The sequence below is a fragment of the Dunckerocampus dactyliophorus genome, chromosome 12 (genome assembly GCF_027744805.1).
Source record: "Dunckerocampus dactyliophorus isolate RoL2022-P2 chromosome 12, RoL_Ddac_1.1, whole genome shotgun sequence".
NCBI classification, from domain to species: domain Eukaryota; kingdom Metazoa; phylum Chordata; class Actinopteri; order Syngnathiformes; family Syngnathidae; genus Dunckerocampus; species Dunckerocampus dactyliophorus.
In genome coordinates, this window is record NC_072830.1 from 5,992,031 (window position 1) to 6,013,650 (window position 21,620).

The 21,620-nt window shown below is 43.1% G+C and overlaps 1 protein-coding gene and 2 non-coding genes across 4 annotated transcripts in view; 2 read left to right on the top strand and 1 right to left on the bottom strand.

The window, feature by feature from the left end:
- The window catches only part of plekhg2 (pleckstrin homology domain containing, family G (with RhoGef domain) member 2), a 46,814-nt gene extending 30,926 nt beyond the window's left edge, over nucleotides 1-15,888 (bottom strand). Inside the window, exons 1-2 of one of the 2 annotated variants that reach the window (XM_054793469.1) lie at nucleotides 15,647-15,888; nucleotides 4,368-4,448 (exon numbers count right to left, since the gene is read on the bottom strand). In XM_054793469.1, coding sequence (XP_054649444.1) covers nucleotides 4,368-4,416 — 49 coding nt within the window. In that variant the 5' untranslated portion in view covers nucleotides 4,417-4,448; nucleotides 15,647-15,888. Of the gene's footprint in view, nucleotides 1-4,367; nucleotides 4,452-15,646 lie in introns of both variants that reach the window. The other variant, XM_054793468.1, reaches the window with a different exon arrangement.
- Nucleotides 9,479-9,571, top strand: trnar-ucu (transfer RNA arginine (anticodon UCU)). The gene is made up of 2 exons: nucleotides 9,479-9,515; nucleotides 9,536-9,571. It is a non-coding gene; the product is annotated as a tRNA-Arg (tRNA).
- On the top strand, nucleotides 10,565-10,657 carry trnar-ucu (transfer RNA arginine (anticodon UCU)). Its single transcript has 2 exons — nucleotides 10,565-10,601; nucleotides 10,622-10,657. It is a non-coding gene; the product is annotated as a tRNA-Arg (tRNA).
- Nucleotides 15,889-21,620: the final 5,732 nt, after the last annotated feature.

Sequence of the window (21,620 nt, forward strand, 5' to 3'; positions counted from 1 at the left end):
CTCTTTGAGTCGCGTTTCGACTCAGGCTAGTCCTCCTCCTCCTCCTGCCTCCACTTGGGTGCTCCTGATCAAGACATCTCGTGAACGGTAAGATTGTTTTTGTTTTTCAGTTTTATTCATTTACAGTAATCTTATTTATTACCTTATTTTATATTGGAATGTTACTCTACTATGTTTATGCTAACGTTTTCTTATATTTTCCCACCATATTTGGTGGACTTTGAATATTTTGAAGGGCCAAAGGGGTGAGTTTGGGAAGATCTTGGAACGGATTAGGCTATTTACATGTATTTTACGCTTTGTAAACTCTATAACATAAAGGTTCTCGGGACGGATTATTTACGTTGTAGGGGCGTCTACTGTACTTTAAAATGCCTTTAATTGGCCTGTGAGGTATATTATAAAGCTTAGACTGTCAAAAATAGGCATTTTTATGGCTGTTTTTTGCCATTTGTTGGGGGTCTCAGATTGTAAACCTACCAAATAGCAGGGATCTACTGTATTTACATTTAAACTAAGCCTTCTTCCTGGATTTCACTGTCTCTGTCTCTCAATTGGTGCACTTGCGTACTTACACCCAAGTGGTGAATACCCCTTCCCTTTGGCCCTCGGTTACAAAGTGAAGGGATAAGGGTAACACCAAGGGGAAGGGCTCAGGGGTAGAATTGGGAGTGGCCCTTAGTCTTTGGAGTGCATAAGTGCTTTCACACTGAGAAGTACTGTGCACTGTCGAGACCCTGATGTTGCACTCAAAATGGGAAACATAGTGCGTTCACTTTGTCATACACTTACCCCTCTCAGAAGACGCCATGTTGGCTTTGTAGAGGAAGAGGAGGTCACGGTGAAACGTAAATGCAAATATGCTGTAGTTGGATAGAAGCCTGTATTGCTGTGTCTGGAATGGAATACTTCTGGCAGCGTACATTGTATATTTAGTTACTGAGTACACACATTATGACAGCCTAGTGCCATCCCAAATCCATTATCGTTGTTGCACACTTAGTGGAAATGACAATCGCAATTCTCTTCTGTTCATTACTATCCACTGGATGCTCCTCTGCCATTATTTCAAGTTAATCCCTCCTCTTCCGTTATGTAGCCAAGGTGGCCACTATTGAGGTTGGTTAGCGTCCATCACGGCAACATCCAGGTGCTGACAGTACACCGCATTTTGCTCTGCTTGTCAGTATAAAGGCATTTATGCACTCACTTATGCACTTCTGGAAGCACGCAATGGCGCCAAGTGAGACACAGCAGCAGTCAAAACTCATGTCGACCATTTCTACGGTTTTGAGCGCAACATCCGGGCGAATTGAGACACAGCCACGCATCTTTGTGTTCAGGTCAGCTTGCGTCTGATTGTCTGTTTGTCCCATGCAGGAACATTACAGCTTCGGTACATTCCGTACACGTGTGTGTGTTCTCTCTGCAAGGAGTTCTGTGGGCTTTTTAATGCAGGGCCAGAGTGAGGTGCGGCCGCAAGTGTGCATGTGTGTGGGGGGGGCTGGCTTTGAGGTGTGTGTGTGTGGTTTTGTGGGGGGGGTTCAGACTGAGCAGTGATAGGCTGATGACGCTGACCAGATTCTTGGTTCACTTCAACAAACAAAAACACAAGTGGCGCTATAAAGGATTCCTCTTCATCCACTCGTCTTTTTCTTCCCCGTCTGATTCCTTGAACTCCCAGCCCCCTCCTGCTTGTCTCCCCCTCCCCTCCTGCTCTCTCTTCCTGGAGGCTTATCTCGGGCGTTGCTTTATTTTCTGCTTGGTTCTTTTCTATGGTTACCATCAACACAACGAAAGTTTACTTATTCTGTGTGTGTGTGTGTGTGTGTGTGTGTGTGTGTGTGTGTGTGTGTGTGTGTGTGTGTGTGTTTCTGCACTTCAGCACCACAAATCATGCAACTTCCTGTGTGTGCATGTCAGGAAGTGAAAGCGTTGGGACTAATAAAGTCAGTTGTGTGAGTAATTACAAAGACCGATTGTGTTTGTCTTTCATTGCAACACTTTAAAGTTACCTTCAAAACTTTTTGACCGTCAACACGGCTGATGTTTGCTAGCTGACGTGCACCTTGCAGCTTGTCATCAGCTATATAAGACTTAGAAAAATAAGTTGACAACAATCTTGAGACTGTGCATAGTCATTTACCAGACAAGAATAAAAACAACATTAGAGCGACTTAGAGCATCTTATAAAGAACAGCACTAAGAAAGCAGACCTCCCTCACTATTTTATGGTTGGAAACACTAATAAGAATGATATGAATGAGGTAGTTGAAATGTTTGACAATTATTTAGTAAATATTGGACCAAAACGGGAAGAATAAATTCCAAAACTCTGGACAATGGACGAATGGAATGAAACCATAGATAGGAATCTCAATTCCATGTTTCTCACTGATGTCACTAAAAAGGAAATCGCTGACATTGTCAAAAATGTTAAAGCAAAAACATCAACTGATTGTAATGGAATTGAAATAGAAACAGTTAAAAGGGTTATCAATGAGGTTGTACAACTGTTAACATGTATGAGTAACTTATCATTTCAGACAGGAAATGAAAATAGCTAAAGTGGTTCCAATTTTCAAAAATGGAGATAAACATCAATTTACAAATTACCAACCAGTTTCAGACCGACCAATTACCCCAATTTTCTAAAATGATCGAGAATCTATTTAATAACAAGTTGGAAAAATGTATTAATAACAATAAATTACTAGCAGTTAGTCAATACGGACACAGAGCTCACATTTCAACTTCTATGGCACTGATCGAGGCAATTACTAATGCTATAGACCAGTGGTCCACAACCTTTTTTGACAAATCTCCCGTGGACCAGGGGGCAGTGGGGGTTGGGGTTCGTACATTATAGCGATCTAATTTATCTTATCTCTGGAGTTTTTCCGGAGAGATTATGAGATGATTACATCGCTGTTTGACGTGTGTGGTAAAAGGCAGTGTGCTAGCATGAATTAACTTGAGACAAATGTGCACATTAGCACTCAATAAGCCATCAAAACTTACCTTTATGCATTTCCACATAGTATCAGCATTTAGGACCAAATATGAGGTGAAAGAAAAATGATAAAAATACAGTATAGTAGTCTATCTGTGCGACGAGAGAAAGTTAGCACACGCACAATGGACATGCATCTAGTGAGACGGATGTAACAGAGAGAATCCGGCAACTTTTAAAAATAAAACATCATGGATATTATTTTTTCTTTCTGTCCGGACCGCTACCAAATGACCCACGGCCCGGTATCGGGCCTCGGCCCGGGAGTTGGATCACTGCTATAGACCACAGAAAGTGTGCAGTTGCAGTGTTCATGGATCTTAGAAAAGCCTTCAATACAATTAATCACAATATTTTAAAAGCTACTTAGCAAACAGGAAGCAATTTGTAAAGCTAGGAGAATACACATCTATGACTTTAAATATCATGTGTGGAGTACCCCAGGGGTCAATATTGGGACCAAAACTGTTCAATTTGTATATCAATGATGTTTGTAAAGTGACAAAGGACTTAAAGCTGGCATTATGGGTGGATGATACTACTGCTTTTGTTCTGGGGAAAGGACACAAGAGCTAATTAAAAAGGTCAAGAATGATATAGTCATATTAAAGCCATGGTTCGATAAAAACAGATTATCCTTGAACTTAAGTAAAACTAAAATAATGCTATTTGGAAATAGCAGAAAGGATACATACGATACATACTGTACATACGGAGTAGACATTGAAAGAGTGAAAGAAAATACATTTCTTGGGATCATAATTGACAAATAAATGAGTTGGAAATCTCATATAAAAAATATACAAAAAAAGGTGGCGAGAAATACTTCAATACTGAATAAAGCAAAATTCGGTCTTGATCAAAAATCACTCCACGCTCTTTACTGATCTTTGGTATTACCATATCTAACTTATTGTGTGGAAATATGGGACAATAATTATAAAAGCATCCTTCACTCACTCGATGTACGGCAAAAAAGATCGGTGAGGATAATTCATAATAGATATACATATGTACATACAAACCCTTTATTTTTAAAATCACAAATATTAAAATTTGCTCATTTAGTACATTTTCAAACTGCTAAAATAATGCATAAAGTTAACAATAACTTGGAATGGAATAATATTACATCCAATACAGGAAGTGAACAATATGTACTACACAAGATGTGGAACGGACGGGGGGTAGGATTAAATACCGGGAAGCTTTCCTACTCTTTTTGGACATGCGGAACCATGAAATGATCCATGAGATGTATTCCATTGTAACCAGCATGCATGTTCAAATAAAATTAAACCAAACCAAACCAAACTATGTGAAGATTCAATAACAAGAGTTGAGTGAAGCTGACCTGTGTTGCTGGACGATCTGGGACTCCCCCGCCGTGACCCCTCAGGCATGATGCGATGATGTCACAGCGAGAGGAAGAAACCTGCTGGAGAGGAGAGACAGAGAACATGTTCAGCTTTCTTTTGCTTCTCGTCTCCACAGGAGAAGAACTGTCGCGTTTGGCTGGAAAACAAGAATGCGTGTTCACTGAAGGACGACGACCTCCTGCAAAGTCATTGATACACGTTGACCCAAATTTGTCCATTGTACTACACGAAGCAGAAGAAGAAGAAGAAGGAGCAGCTGTCTGCATGCAGAAGAAGTGGGTCACACCAACAGGGAGTAGCAATGCAGGTTGATGGACATTCCTTGTGCTGTGTCGCAAATTAGGATTTCTTATACTGTGTATGAATCAAATATATTCATAGTTAGAGCATTGGAAACCTGTTTACAACCTTCTAAATATGGATTTGTAACATTATTAGAGCCCTCTTTCCATAAAATAACACCCCTACGGTCGCCTTTACACTCGTATTAACCAATATAGTAGACATAATAACAGAAAATAAGCCATTTAAGGCATAAGACTCATGCTCGTGTCTGTTGATGTAAAGGTGTTCCTGTGCTGATGTCATGGTTCAGAGCTGACTATTAGCTTGGCGTGGGTTACGGCCACAACAGTAGCTGGTGTTAGGGATTATTATGCCTGTTGTGAGATAATTCAAACCTGCAATAAAAGCATAATTCAAACCTGCAATGTTCCGCCGATCAAGACTGGTGCTTGTGTGTCTCACCGAACATTACAGTAACATTACTGACACCTAGTGACCAGTGTAGGACTACACTACTTATCATCATAACATCTTTGAATGGGTCTTCTGAATGTCTGATGTTTGTATTTCAGTCAATTTAGCCATTTTTATGCTTGAAAATGTAGGCCACAAATACATAAAATTAGCTTAAAGGTGCATACTTTTGACTAATAATAGGCCGTATTCATCCACAAAAACAGCATGATTTATTAATATATTTTTGCAAAACCGTGATAGAGTGGAACCACGACATTCTAAGTGCAAAGAGGCGAGGTTTTACTACACTTACATCAGTACTCTTTAATAAGTATACTGTGTACACTATGGCTGTGCCCCCTTCTGTACTTACTGTACACTTAAATGTGTACTATGTACACTGCAGACATTGTAAAGCTGTCCCAAATCCATTACTTTCGCTGTGCTCTTAACAGAAATGACAATGTGTCCGCTTCCTCTTCTTTTCTCCTTTTTAATTGTGAATTGCAACCACTCGAGTTAGTCCCTCCCCTTCTGCTACATAGCCAGGATGGAGATGGTTGAGGGTGAATACCGCTGCACACTCACCAGTTTGGGGCGTGTTGAGTGTAACATCATCTGCATTTTGCTGTACCTCTCAGCATGAATGCACTTATGCACTCAAAATGGTAACTGTAGGTGTGGACATGGACGATTTGGAACACAGGCTTCATCTTTTGAGTGCATAAGTGCATTTAGGGCAAAATGCAATGCGATGTCAGTACTCGGATGTTGCACTCACAACGCCCAAAATGGTGAGTGCCCAGTCCTGGACACTTACCACACTCAATCATCGCCATCTTGGCTATGTAGGGAAAGGGGAGGGACTAACTTTAAATGAACAGAAAAACGACTGAAAGGAATGAACAGAAGAAAAAGAAGCAAGTACATTTTAATTTAAATTGTGATCATCATTTAAGTAAGTGTTTTTTAAATGTGCACATAGTTTGATGAGACTTTTAACGTGTCATCTTCTTACAAACGACCTGATCTAACTTTTTTTGAATTTGGGACAGCACTACATTGTCAAAGCCCTCAGGAACTAAGTACACAGTGTGGACAGTATACATTATGAAGTATTCCATTTGAAGCACAGCCTGTGTACTTCATTCTTGAGTCTGCAAATTTGTCGTTGCACACTTAGTGGGAACAACAGTCACAATATGTACCCGCTTCCTCTTCTTCTCGCCTATTTAATGGAGAATTGCAACCACTCGCCCTGCCACTTCCGTCAACATTTCCATCGCCTGATAAAATATGCCCCACTTCTTGATTGTACAGTAATTCAAAATTAATTGAAGAGTTTTTCTGGCTTGCGTGTACCCTCTGCTTCACATGAAGCGAAAGTCTCTCCCCTTCCGCTACGCACCCAAGATGGCGCCGATTGAGGCTGGTAAGTGTCAATTATTGCGCAGTCCCTCATTTTGATCGTTTCAGTGTGAATGCACTTATACACTCAAAATGCTAAGTGTAAGTACTCGTGAAATGACATGTATGAAAATATGTGTATTAGCGTCTTCTGAGCACTAGTCATGTGACGCAACGGAGCACGTGTTGGACTTCTAACAGATATGTGAGGACATTCAAAGGCTGTGGGTTTGAGTCCCACCAGAATTAACTTCAACTCTGAATAATAAGACAAGATGGCTCACAAACACATGTTGGGTTGTTGGTTTGTTCACACTGCAGGAAATTTTTGTTTCTCAGCTTGACATCAGAGAATTTTTAAACATGTCCATGGCAGGAACTTAGCCACAAAATCTCTTTCTAATGAAAAAATGTTTGAAAATAATGACTGTGTTGAAACAAAAGCATGTAAAGCTGCAGGAGAAAACAAAATGAAAATAAAATACAGCAGTAGTTAAAAAAAGAAGACTGGTAATAAGAGGCAGCAGGATTGGACACCAAACAAAAACAACACAAGAGAAGAACACGTTTGTAATGTCCTAAAATGATGTGACAAGCTTCACGAAACTCTCTAAAAACACTATGCTATGCTATCTACATGTGTGCTGATGTTTATATGACATCACTCAAGCAGGGAGGCCTCCCAGGATCCATGCGCCCCTCCCTCCAAAACCCAATTCTCTTTAGACAGCTTTACTAGATGTTCACTTTAAGACAACATTGTCAAAGAAGACTGCTAAATGTCCATGTGATGGTACGCTGACGCCTAACCATCTGTAACACAGTGCTGGGTGTCACATAACACTGCGGTGCAATGGACAGCATGGTGGCCTTGTAGAAGACATGTGAAGTAACGCTTTCAAAGGTTGAGATTTGAGATTTTCAACAAAGCATCATCATGAAAGAAGACTGTTTTTCAGCAAAGACCTTCACACTAGAGGACAGAATCATCTGCCCTGTCCAAGTCCACAAACTATAAACAGTCCAACACCTCAAAAACTATGACAGGCTGTGGTCTACTGCACCTAACGCAGGACAGAATATGACTCTGTGATGCAATGGATAGTGTGCTGGAGTTCTAGGTAACATGTGACATGAGACATTCAAAGGTTGTGGGTTCAAATCCCACAAAAAACCTCTTCTTCTTCCTGACTGAAGTTTTGGACAGCATCGTGAAAGAATACTGTATAGTACTTTATTTATCCCACAGCAGGGAAATTCACTTGTTACAGCAGCAAGCAAGATACGCAAGTAAAGAATACATAGTGACACATGGTTCAAGTGGTGCAGGTGTTGTAGAGCCTGACAGCGGTCAGTATGAAGGACCTGCGGAACCTCTCCTTCTTACACTGTGGGTGTAACAGTCTGCTTCTGAAGGAGCTGCTAAGGGAACCCACAGTGTCATGTAGCGGGTGAGAGGTGTTGTCCATGATGGATGTCAGCTTAGCCAACATCCTTCTCTCCCCCACTTCCTCCACGGAGTCCAGAGGACCGTCCAGGACTGCTAAATGTCAACGCGATGGTACACTGACTTCTAACCATCTCTAACATGGTGCAGGGTGTCACATGACTCTGTGGTACAATGGACAGTATGTTCTTCTCAAAGACATCTGAAGCAAGACCACGTTCAGACAATGTTGGAGGTCATTTAGGGGCCACTCTGGCTGTACTTATGTAAAGACCCCTAAAACCAGTACTATCACTGCGTCCCCCACAGGACACACAAGAGGACGGAACCATCTGCCCTGTCAAAGTCTACAAACTATGACCAGTCCAACGCCTCCTGGAGCCCTAGAGCTAATGGTCTACTGGACCAAAAACATCATGGAATGTGACTCTGTGGCGCAATGGACAGCGTGTTGGACTTCTAGAAGGGACATGAAGTAAGTCATTCAAAGGAGTTGTGTTTTTCAGAAAAGCTCTTAATCTTGACTGAACCATTTCAAGTTTTGTAGATTTTTCTCAAATGTCCAACAGACTCATGACTTTGCACTGAGGCCAAGAAACACACTTGGAGCAGGGACTCATTCCCTATCAAGTTAGAATGGTCCACCATTTTCCTGCAGAGCAGGGTGATGACCCCTGAACCCTTCACACCTGCACATTGTCCCAGTGTCCTGTGGTAGACCAGCAAAGCCCTAAAGTCCTCAAAATGACACTCCAAACGGGTCCCAGGGAAACCAAAGCCTGTTCAGACCATGTTGTAGGTTAGTCAGGGACCACTCTGGCTGTGGTTCTGTGGTTATGTGAAGACCAGATAGCCTAAAATCAGTACTGTCGCTGCCTCCCCTATAGGACACACTAGAGGACAGAATCATCTGCTCTGTCAAAGTCCACAAACTATAAACAGGCCAGCAACTCCAAGACGCCTACAGCTTGTGGTCCACTGGACCTAAAGCGGTGCATAACATGACTCTCTGGTGCAATGGATAGCACACTGGACTTCTAAAAGACATTTGATGTAAGACATTCAATGGTTGTGGGTTTGCGTCCCACCAGTGTTGAGTTTTTCTGCAACATGACTGAACCTTTTCAGGTTTTGGACAACTTGGTGAAAGAAGACTGCAAAATGTCCACCTGAATGTACGCTCACTCCTTACCATCTGTAACATGGTGCAGGGTATCATATGACTCTGTGGTACAATGTACAGCGCGTTCTTCTCGAAGACATGTGAAGGAAGACCATGTTCAGACCATGTTGGAAGTTCTTCAGGGACCACTCTGGCTGTAGTTGGTGAAAACCAGATAGCCTAAAACCAGTACTATCGCTGCGTCCCCCACAGGACACACTAGAGGACGGAACCATTTGGCCTGTCCAAGTCTACAAACTATGACCAGTCTAACACCTCCTGGAGCCCTACGGCTAATGGTCTACTGGACCTAAACTGCTACCAGTTGTGACTCTGTGGCGCAATGGACAGCGCGTTGGACTTCTAGAAGGGACATGAAGTAAGTCATTCAAAGGTTGTGGGTTCGAGTCCCACCAGAGTTGTGTTTTTCAGAAAAGCTCTTAATCTTGACTGAACCATTTCAATTTTGTAGATTTTTCTCAAATGTCCAACAGACTCATGTCTTTGCACTGAGGCAAAGAAACACACTTGGAGCAGGGACTCATTCCCTATCAAGTTGGAATGGTCCACCATTTTCCTGCAGAGCAGGGTGATGACCCCTGAACCCTTCACACCTGCAAATTGTCCCAGTGTCCTGTGGTAGACCAGCAAAGCCCTAAAGTCCTCAAAATTACACTCCAAACGGGTCCCAGGGAAACCAAAGCCTGTTCAGACCATGTTGGAGGTTAGTCAGGGACCACTCTGGCTGTGGTTCTGTGGTTATGTGAAGACCAGATAGCCTAAAATCAGTACTGTCGCTGCCTCCCCTATAGGACACACTAGAGGACAGAATCATCTGCCCTGTCCAGTCCACAAACTATAAACAGGCCAGCAACTCTAAGACGCCTATAGCTTGTGGTCCACTGGACCTAAAGCGGTGCATAACATGACTCTCTGGTGCAATGGATGGCACACTGGACTTCTAAAAGACATTTGATGTAAGACATTCAATGGTTGTGGGTTTGCGTCCCACCAGCGTTGAGTTTTTCTGCAACATGACTGAACCTTTTCAGGTTTTGGACAACTTGGTGAAAGAAGACTGCTAAATGTCCACCTGAATGTACGCTGACTCCTTACCATCTGTAACATGGTGCAGGGTATCATATGACTCTGTGGTACAATGTACAGCACGTTCTTCTTGAAGACATGTGAAGCAAGACCATGTTCAGACCATGTTGGAAGTTCTTCAGGGACCACTCTGGCTGTAGTTGGTGAAAACCAGATAGCCTAAAACCAGTACTATCACTGCGTCCCCCACAGGACACACAAGAGGACGGAACCATTTGGCCTGTCCAAGTCTACAAACTATGACCAGTCCAACACTGCCTGGAGCCCCATAGCTAATGGTCTACTGGAACTAAACTGCGACCAAAGGTGACTCTGTGGCGCAATGGACAGCGCGTTGGACTTCTAGAAGGGACATGAAGTAAGTCATTCAAAGGTTGTGGGTTCGAGTCCCACCAGAGTTGTGTTTTTCAGAAAAGGTCTTAATCTTGACTGAACCATTTCAATTTTGTAGATTTTTCTCAAAAGTCCAACAGACTCATGTCTTTGCACTGAGGCAAAGAAACACACTTAGAGCAGGGACTCATTCCCTATCAAGTTGGAATGGTCCACCATTTTCCTGCAGAGCAGGGTGATGACCCCTGAACCCTTCACACCTGCAAATTGTCCAAGTGTCCTGTGGTAGACCAGCAAAGCCCTAAAGTCCTCAAAATAACACTCCAAACGGGTCCCAGGGAAACCAAAGCCTGTTCAGACCATGTTGGAGGTTAGTTAGGGACCACTCTGGCTGTGGTTCTGTGAAGACCAGATAGCCTAAAACCAGTACTATCGCTGTGTCCCCTATGGGACACACTAGAGGACAGAACCATTTGCCCTGTTCACGTCCACGAAATATAAACAGGCCAGCAACTCCAGGACTCCTACAGCTTGTGGTCCACTGGACCCAAAGCAGTGCATAACATGACTCTATGGCTCAATGGATAGTGCATTGGACTTCTAAAAGACATTTGATGTAAGACATTCAAAGGTTGTGGGTTCGTATCCCACCAGTTTTGAGTTTTTCAGCATAGCTTTGCATCATTACTCAACCGTTTCAGGTTTTGGACAACAGATAATGGTCTACTAGACCTAAACCACCGCGAGACATGACTCTGTGGCACAATGGACAACGCGTTAGACTTCTAGAAAGGATATGAACTAAGTCATTCAGTGGGTTTGCGTCCCACCAGAGTTGAGTTTTTCAGAAAAGCTCTTAATCTTGACCTAACCTTTTCAAGTTTTGTAGATTTTTCTCAAATGTCCAACAGACTCATGTCATTGCACTTAGGCCAAGAAACACACTTGGAGCAGGGACTCATTCCCTATCAAGTTGGAATGGTCAACCATTTTCCTGCAGAGGAGCTCAGATTTGGAAGTGATGACCCCTGAACCCTTCACACCTGCACATTGTCCAGGTGTGGTTGTGTAAAGACCAGATAGCCTAAACCAGTACTATTGCTACTATTGCTACTATTGCTATTACTATAGGACACACCTGAGGACAGAACCATCTGCCTTGTTGAAGAGACTCCTATTATTTTGTAGTCCTCTGGACCAAAAGTGAAAGACAAAATGACTGTGGCGCAATGGATAGCTCATTGGACTGCTAAAAGACATTTGATGTAAGAAGTTCAAAGGTTGTTGGTTTGGTTCCCACCAGAGTAGAGGTTTTCGGCATAGTGCTGCATCATGGCTGAACCTTCTCAGGTTTTGGACAACATTGTGAAAGAAGACTGCTAAATGTCCATGTGATGTTATGCTGACTCCTTACCATCTGTAACATGGTGCAGTGTGTCACATGACTCCGTGATACAATGTACAGCGTGTTTTTCTCAAAGACGTGAAGCAAGATCATGTTCAGACCATGTTGGAAGTCCTTCAGCGAGTGTGAATGATTGTCTATCTATATGTGCCCTGCGGCCAGAAGTCAGCTGGGATAGGCTCCAGCATACCCCCGTGACCCTAATGAGGATAAGCGGCATAGAAAGTGGATGGATGGACCCCTGCAAATTGTCCCAGTGTCCTGAAGCCCTAAAGTCCTCAAAATGCCACTCCAAACGGCTCCCAGAGAAACCAAAGCCTGTTCAGACCATGTTGGAGGTTAGTCAGGGACCACTCTGGCTGTGGTTATGTGAAGACCAGATAGCCTAAAACCAGCGCGATCGCTGTGTCCCCTATAGGACACACTAGAGGACAGAACCATCTGCACTGTCCAAGTCTACAAACGGTAAACAGGCCAGCAACTCCAAGACTCTTGTAACTCCTGTGAACATAGCTCAACATAACACAACATGACATAACTTGACTCCGTGGCACAATGGATAGCTCACAGAAGACGTGATGTAAGATATTCAAAGAGTCCCACCAGAGTTGAGTTTTTCTGCATCGTGGCTGAACCTTTTCAGGTTTTGGACAACATTGTGAAAGAAGACCGCTAAATGTCCACGTGACGGTACGCTGACTTCTTAGCATCTGTAACACAGTTCATGATGTCAAATGACTCTGTGGTACAATGTACAGCGCGTTCTTCTCAAAGACATGTGAAGCAAGACAATGTTGGAAGTCCTTCAGGGTCCACTCTGGCTGGTGAAGACCAGATAGCCTAAAACCAGTACTTTTGCTGCGTTCCCTACAGGACACAGTAGAGGACAACCATCTGCCTTGTCCAAGTCCACAAAGCAATACACAGGCCAACAACCCCCGGTCTCCTACAGCTAAACCAGTACAGAACATGACTGTGTGGCGCAGTGTGTTGGACTTCTGGAAGTGATATGAACTAAAACATTCAAGAGTTGTGGGTTCAAATCCCATCAGAGTTGAGCTTTCCAGCATAGGTCTTCATCCTGACTGAACCTTTTCAAGTATTGGACAACATTGTGAAAGAAGACTGCTAAATGGGTTAGCATGTGGTTAGCATGTTGGCCACACAGTCAGGAGACCTGGAAGATCTGGGTTGGAGCCTCCGTTGGGCATCTCTGTGTGGAGTTTGCATGTTCTCCCAGTGGGTGTGAGGTTTTTCTCCAGGTACTCCGGCTTCCTCCCACATTCCACAAACATGCATGTGAGGTTAACTGGCAACTCTAAATAGGTATGAATGTGAGTGTGAATGGTTGTTTGTCTAAATGTGCCCTGTGATTGGCTGGCAACCAGTCCAGGGTGTACCCCACCTCTAGCCCGAAGTCAGGTGAGATAAGCTCCAGCATACCCGTGACCCGAGTAAGGATAAGCAGCATAGAAAATGAGTGGACTGGTAAATCTTCATGTGATGGCATGCTGACTCCTTACCATCTGTAATACGGTGTCACATGACTTGAGTTAGTCATGGACAGCGCATTCTTCTCGAAGATATGTGAAGCAAGGCCGTGTTCAGACCATGTTGGGGGTCCTTCAGGGACTACTCCGTCTGTAGTCGTTGAAGACCAGATAACCTCAAACCAGTACTATTGCTACAGGACACACTACAGGACAGAACCATCAGCCTTGTCCAAGGCCTCAAACTATAACAACTCCAAGACTCCTACAGGTAAGACAGTACAGAACATGACTCTGTGGTGCAAAGGACAGCATGTGGGACTTCTCAAAGTGATGTGAAGTAAGACATTCAAAGTTGTGGGTTAGGGTCCAACTAGAGTTGAGTTTTTCAACAAAGCTCTTCATCTTGACTGAACCTTTTCAAGTTTTGTAGATTTTTCTCAAATGGCCTGAGGCAAAGAAAGACACATGGAACAGATACTCATTCCCAATACAGTTGAAATCGTCCACCATTTAGAGGTGCTGACCCCTGAACCGTACAAACCTGCAAATTGTCTTCAAAATGGACACTCACGGGGTCCAAACTGCTCCCAGGGATCTGGTCTATCCGTGTCATTCAATGGCAGAGCCCAAAACCTGTTCAGACCAAATTTGAGGGTCTTCAAGGACCTCTCTGGCTGTAGAACAGCACCAACTTCCTTGTCCGAGTCCACAAAGTATACACAACACTCCTACAACTTGTGGTTTACTGCACCTAAACCAGGACAGAGCATCTATTGTTCCTCTTGGAGCAGATGTAAAACAGAACCTATTATTAATGTCCTTCTACCCACACCTCTAAACACCTCCAAAAGTTCTGAACGTGGTCCATTCCCAATTCATATGTCTCTATCTCTTTCAGGATGTCGGTAAAGTTCTTGCAGGGTGTTAACATTCATGTCCAAGCAGTCCAGACCACTTTGGCTGAGCTGCTATGTCCAAGGTGGTCTCTCTCAGATGTTCTGCTACCAAGTCGACACATGAAAGACCTTCAGCTGAAACCTTATGTTTATTTTGATGGTCATGTGCTGCCAAGACAGCCAAAGTCATATAAACATCAACATGCACTTGCTCACATGATTTGGAAGGGGCAGAGCATGTCTTCATGGATGTGTTTGATCCTACTATGTGTGTGTGTGTGTGTGTGTGTGTGTGTGGTCTCAGTGGGTCATAGTGTGCCAACGCCAGCTCGCGACAGACGGACGCACAATAGCGCCACACAGCCATCGCCTGCTGTTTCCATTGTATTCACACACACACACACACACACACACACACTTACTAGTCATTTAGCAAAAACAAACACAAATGTTATAAAAAATGTCCCTGAGGTCGTACACGTTGATATTCAACCAACTTTTCATGTCAGCGTGGAGCGTCAACAAGAGGAAAGGAAGTTAGGTCACATTCAGCACAGTAAGACACCATACACTTACCGCACTGTTAGCATTTTATACTATTAACAAGGCTTCACTTCTTTTTCCACTTGTATGTCACTTAAGAATGTTCCAATGGGACTTAAAACATTGCTTGTACACTTAATAAAGCTTTCATGATGGCCACAGCTTGACCCTGGAACAGACTATTTCTACTTCCATGGTTTCCTGTCTCTCATTGCGTTGTGTGTGTGTGTCAGGAGTACAGTACAGTTGTAACTTAAACTGACACTTGAGTGTGTGTGGTCGTGATGTCACGTCTGACCTTTCCCAGCATCAGTCCGGTGGAGATGTTCCTAATTAATGGCACGTCCATCTCTCACACTTCCTGCTTGTTTTTTATGGAAACACAATTATTGCTTCATCCTTGCACAGACGACTTTGTCTTTATTGCTGCAGTGGAATAATTCATTTGGGTTGTCTAAAAAGGTGTTGCTCAGTGCTGCCCCTTAGGCCAAAATGCTAACTGCAGCTGGACAATCATACAGTGTCCACGATAAAGATCATGATTCCAATAAAGAGTTTATTTAAAAAAATCCACAAAACCTAACTTTTAGCCACCAGAAAAAACATAACACACTTTCGTGTTATTCTGATGTTATTTCTCACTTCTCAGCAAAAGTTGGACATCGTGCACATTTTAAAAGGACGTCTTCGATACGTGGGTGTGTGAAAGTTCGACCATACCTTGACTTCCAGCTGCTCTTTGGCCGCCACGCACGCGCGCGCTCACTATTCCTGACTATGCGTGCGTGTGACGCGCGTGCACGGTCCTCCTTATGCTGCAAAAGTCAACAGAAGAGGAAGAAGATGAAGATGAAGAGTCCATCGCGCCTGTGACGTCATGTCTGCTTGTCCGCCGCGTCCACAGAGAGAAATGTCCACTTCCACGCTCTTCGAGACGGGATCTGACGATCTAGAGACCAGCCTGACCCAGTCTGCTGCTGGAGGGGGTGGAGGGGGAGGGATGGAGGAGGAGGAGGAGGAGGAAGTCCAGAAGGAGGAGAGAGAGAGGAGAACAAAGTCATGTGGAGAAAAAGTCTGGAATGTTTCTCATCTTTTCTTGCTGACATCTTCACCGTAGATGGCCTTTGCCTTTCAGCTGACTCAACACACACACACACACACACACACACACAAACACAGAACTAAACAGAACCCAGCTAGCCCGGCTCCCTGTCTGATTGAGTCCAACATCTGCTACACGACGCAGTGTCTCCTTAAAAGACTGACAAAGAATGTGTGTGTGATGGTGGAGGAGACAACTTGATGGAATTCTCTCTCATCCTGTCACTTCATGAGGTACAACATCCACATCCACATCCACATACATCAGATCAATACAAGAAAAATACTTCTTCTTTCCAAAGAATAATGATCATTAAGATAAGTGTACCTAATATGCTTATATACTCCGGTATTCCGGTTTCCTCCCACATTCCATAGGTATGAAGGTGAATGATTATTTGTCTATATGTGCCCAGCGATTGGCTGGCGACCCCGCCTGAAGTCAGCTGGGATAGGCTCCAGCATACCCTGCGATCCCAGTGAGAATAAGCGGCATAGAAAAAGAATGGATAGATGGATGTATGATTATGATCATTATTATTATGAACAACTAGAAAGCTGTTTTAAGTCAAATATGAAGATTTTAAAAAGTAAAAATCATCTTTTGTCTTTATATAATATTTGTAATAATAAATACTGTATGTGTACACAAGTACTGGTAAACTATTAGTGTGTACAATTATTATGTAACCACATGAAAAAACACAAAACATTTATTTTCATCAATTGCTGCTTCATCTCCTCTGAAAGACTTGTTCCAATGTTGGACTTCACAACTCATAACATATTTTAATAACGATTAAATCATTTTATTTAAACAATAGGCAGAGGGCCAATAATAAAAAATACGCTTCCATCCAATAAATACTCAACTTTAAACATGTTAAAAAATCATCATATGCTCTAAATACTCACTAGTTATTATGCACACACTGTGTGTATTTAGGTACAGTATCGTGTATTGTTGTCTGCTGCGCTTGCAGACAACACAGACGGTCGTCATGGAAACCACAAGTGAGGCTCACCTTTTAAAAGACGGATGTGTCACCATGACACATCATCATCATCATCAAACCTGAATCAGAAACTTCTGCTTGAATTCTTCATCCGACTGCAAGACAAGAACATAACATGATAGAAAAACACAAACATACCATATAAACCTTTGTATACTGTATTTCAGCACTTTCATTTCTGTGCAGTTACCAGTCACAAGGAGATTTTACATAAACGTGTGATACACACACACACACACACACACACATGCACACGTATACATTTCCTGCACATCAATACAGCACTACTATAAAGGTTACATCAGTTACGTACAATTTTAGAACTTTAAAACTGTTACAACATTTTAGAACTTTGGCCTGAAACTTTTGTGCACACACACTTTTGTTACAGTTGCGGAACTGTAGAACTTTTAGAACTTTGGCCTGAAATGTTCACAAACACACACACATACACTTCCTGTACACCACTATGTCACATACTATGAACGTTACATCTGTTACTTACAATTTTAAAACTTTAGAACTTTTAGAACTTTGACCTGAAAGTTTGTCACACACACACACACACACAAACATGTTTCCACTTCCTGTACATCACCACAGCAGATACTTTGAAAGCTGCATCAGTTACTTACATCCATCCATCCATCCATCCATTCATTTTCTATTCCGCTTATCTTCATGTTTTAGAAATTTGGAACTTTTAGAACTTTGGCCTGAAACTTTGACACACACACACACACGCACACACACACACGCCTACACTTGCTGAACATCACAACAGGACATACTATAAAAGTTACATTTGTTACTTACAATTTTAGAACTTTGGCCCGAACCTTTCTTTCACACACACACACACACACACACACACACACACACACACACACACCCACGCACACACACACACCTGCATGAATTTGCACACAAACACAAAAGGGTTAAAAAGACACATTCTTGCACACATCTGTACATCCTTCTGCACCATTCAGACTTTTACAGTGGACAAACACACACACACACACACACACACACACACGGAATGCATACACAAACAGAAGCAGATGCTGTGAAAAGTAGACAAACACACACAGGGAGTGTAAACAGGCTTTTCCTAGTGTGTTATTCCAAAGTCAGACATTCCACTTCCCTCCATGCTGTGTGCTGCCTCCTCAACAAGAGTTCAAAGGTCAGGGGCAAACAAAGGGCCAACATGGCCAACTTAAGGCCTCAGACAGCCAGGAGGTTCTCAACAGTTCTGACGGGTTCTGATGAACAGTGAAGCCCAAACTAGTGCTGACGTTGCATCGTCAGCATGTTATTCCATCCTGTTGATATTCCAGCTGAGTCGCTGCACATTTCCACTGCTAACGACACGGCGGCGGCCATTTTGGCTCCGTCTGGTCAACACATCTTTACCGTAAACTGGCTGCTGTGTGTGTGTGTGTGTGTGTGTGTGTATGTCAGTGACAATGAATACAAATAAAATCAAGTGAAGAAAATGAAGAAGACGTGAGAAGAAAATGGAGGAGGAAAGAGAATGATGAGGAATGTGTGGGTCAGCACTTTGTGGTTCTGGCAGCCACAAGTCAGTTTTTAATATCAATCAGCTGACTTATCCAAAGACACAACAGGAAGTGGCATCCTGCCGCCATGTTATCAGGAAGTCACATACCTTCTCAGAAATGTCGGTCAACGTGTCTTCTTTTTTTCTATAAAACTTTCCAGTGTCAATCATACAGTATTCACACTACTGCACACAGGGCCCCCTTAGTGGCAGTCCAAGTCATGACAGCGCAAAAGATGGAAATCAGGTGGTTTCCACCAACGGGTAAATACTCATCCTCAACTCCACCCCTTCAGCAAGCCTCTATGTCTCGCTGAGAGAGAAGAGGAGGAGAGATCGGCTCATCACTTTTTAGCTGAGTGAGAAAGAGTTCTCCTCAGACAGGAAGGTGACTGGTGATGAGGCGATGACGGCGTTTTCACACCTGCTCACTTCTGTTCGCTGGAACCAAAAGTGGTTCACAGACGCAGAGTCTGGACCAGAGGCCAACCCACAGTATGCAAGGTGGTCTCGGTGGTTCTTCACTGGAAATCATGTAGTCACATGATGTTGTAATCACATGACTAATAGATACTTATATCTGACACCAATAATCCCACCTAGTGTGTGTGTGTGTGTGTGTGTGTGTGTGTGCTGACATTCCTTCCAGACATGTCAGCACAACATCTGCTTCCTGGCAATGCTCTTATAACATTGGCATGCTAACTGTGTGTGTGTGTGTGTGTGTGTGTGTGTGTGTGTGTGTGTGTGTGTGTGTGTGTGTGTGTGTGCGTGTGTGTGTGCGCGTGTGAGACTATACATTATACGCTGCGGTTGAATCATAGCTGTGTAATCATTTATAAAGTGTAAAAGTGTGAGGTCGGGTGAAAAAGTCTTTATTGTTGTCACGTTTTTAAGTCTGAGGTCTAAGTTAAAGTACATTTTTATTGTACAGTATGTCAACTTTACACAAAGAAAGAAATAAAAGTTTAAGTAACTTTATTTTGGTACCAAGTGTGACATCATGACTCACACACACACGCGCACACACACACACACACACCTACACACACAGCACTTTGTTGCCGTGGATACGCTAATGACAGAGTCAGGTGAGGTGAGAGTTGATTGGCTGAGACACAGACAAGCAATAAATGTTATCTTGTAATCTAACCTGACTTGATGGCACAACAGTGTGTGTGTGTGTGTGTTTAGGTGTGTGTGTGCGTGTGTGTGTGTGTGTGTGTAATGATCAAGGATGAAGTCATGTGACACCTTCATGATGTCATTTGACAACTTGCTTGTTTGTCTTTGCTTGTAAAAATAAAATTAAACAAGACCCGCACCGGAACATTACGAAGGAGGATAGGGGCCACAAAATGGCCTGAAAAGTTTGGACACCTCTGGTCCAGTTGCTGACAATGAAACCAAGACACACCCCTCTTTGTGCCAACCAGCTGTCAGTCAAACGCAGACACTTGTCAATCACTAACATGCACCTGTAGCTCCTTCCAATCAAACCTCTAGCTGCTGACTATGCAGATAGAGTAATGACCAGGCATTCACTTGTCTTTAAAAGATCACATGACTAGCTGCTTCTTTCTCACACGCACCCACACACAAAACTGTTTTACCATCTTCTTAGAGAAAACAACTCCTTCTGCATGTTTCCAAAGGTCCGAGCACTGAGACCCAAAAGCTGCAATTATCTTTTGCTTGACACGATTATCATGGGTGAAACTAATGTGCCACAATACTTTTGATTTATGTTTTACACAATGTACTTTGCGGTGGACAACTGTATTTTCATAGCTGTTTTTATTATTCTATTTGATTTATACCCGTTTTACTTTGTGTGCTGTGCTGCCTTTGCAAGTCAGTGTTTTGTAGTAAGTCTCAAGTCTTTAACCTATCGTCTCGAGTCAGGTCTCGAGTAAAGACGCGCAAACCTTTTTGAAATAAAAAAAGAACTGTGTCACAGGATTCAGGATTTATGTACACTGTTCCTTCGCTATATCGCGGTTCACCTTTCACCTTTAAGTGCAAGTTTGCATGTTTTTTTTAACAGCTATGACTGTGCATTGTGTTCTGCGTCTTTGTGGTGTATTAGAGTGAACTATCGCTGCTCCGTTGTGTCTGTTATTGTATTTACTACTGCTACCAGTAGAGGGTGTTGTACACTCGTGAGAGTCCAGCAGGACAAAAGATGTCGTCCCTCCACGTTGTCTGAGTATGTGTTTATGTGCCTGTACGAGCATATTAGGAACCCACAGTAGCGCTACAATAGCCGGCTAAATGTAGAGCCACAACAATTCTGATTGGCTAAGGGAGAACCCACGCTTTGTGCTCTGCATCCTTATTGGCTAAGGGAGACCCCGTCCATTGTGTTCTGCGTTCATACTGACTGTAGACCATTGTCAATCATTCTCCTTTGTGCAGCACTGCCGTGTTTTCTGTTTTATGATCGCTAGCAAACAGCTTGCAGTGACTCTGAACTCTGCATGTATGCAAGTTTTCCAACATTGTCGACGAAACGTTCTGCACCCAAAAGGCAGAGGAATCCAACCATCGCACAAAAAAGTTGGACTTCTGGACATGCTGAAAGAAGGGAGAAGTTGCAGCTGTAGGACGCCATTACGCAATATTGTAAATGAATCTTCGGTTCAAGGAGGAGGACGAGGAGGAGGAAAATACGACGACAGGAGCAGTATGTTTTAACAAGAATACAGCTGAGCGGCGCCAGGACGAAGAGGCACAAAGAGCTTCGTCAGCGAACTAATAAGTGCTGGTAGTCTAGGCCTTAAATATTGGTTCCTTAAATATTGGTTCCTTACACTAAGCTTGGCTTTTTAGTGTAAGGAACCAATAGGAGGAGGGTGTTGGCACACCAATTCCGCCCACTCTTACTGTATTTAAGGCCTAGACTACCAGCACTTATTAGTTCGCTGATGAAGCTCTTCAGATGAGGAGCGAAACGTCCGACACCTTCTTCACAGAAGTACAGATGACGTCTCAAGAAGCCTTTTCCTCG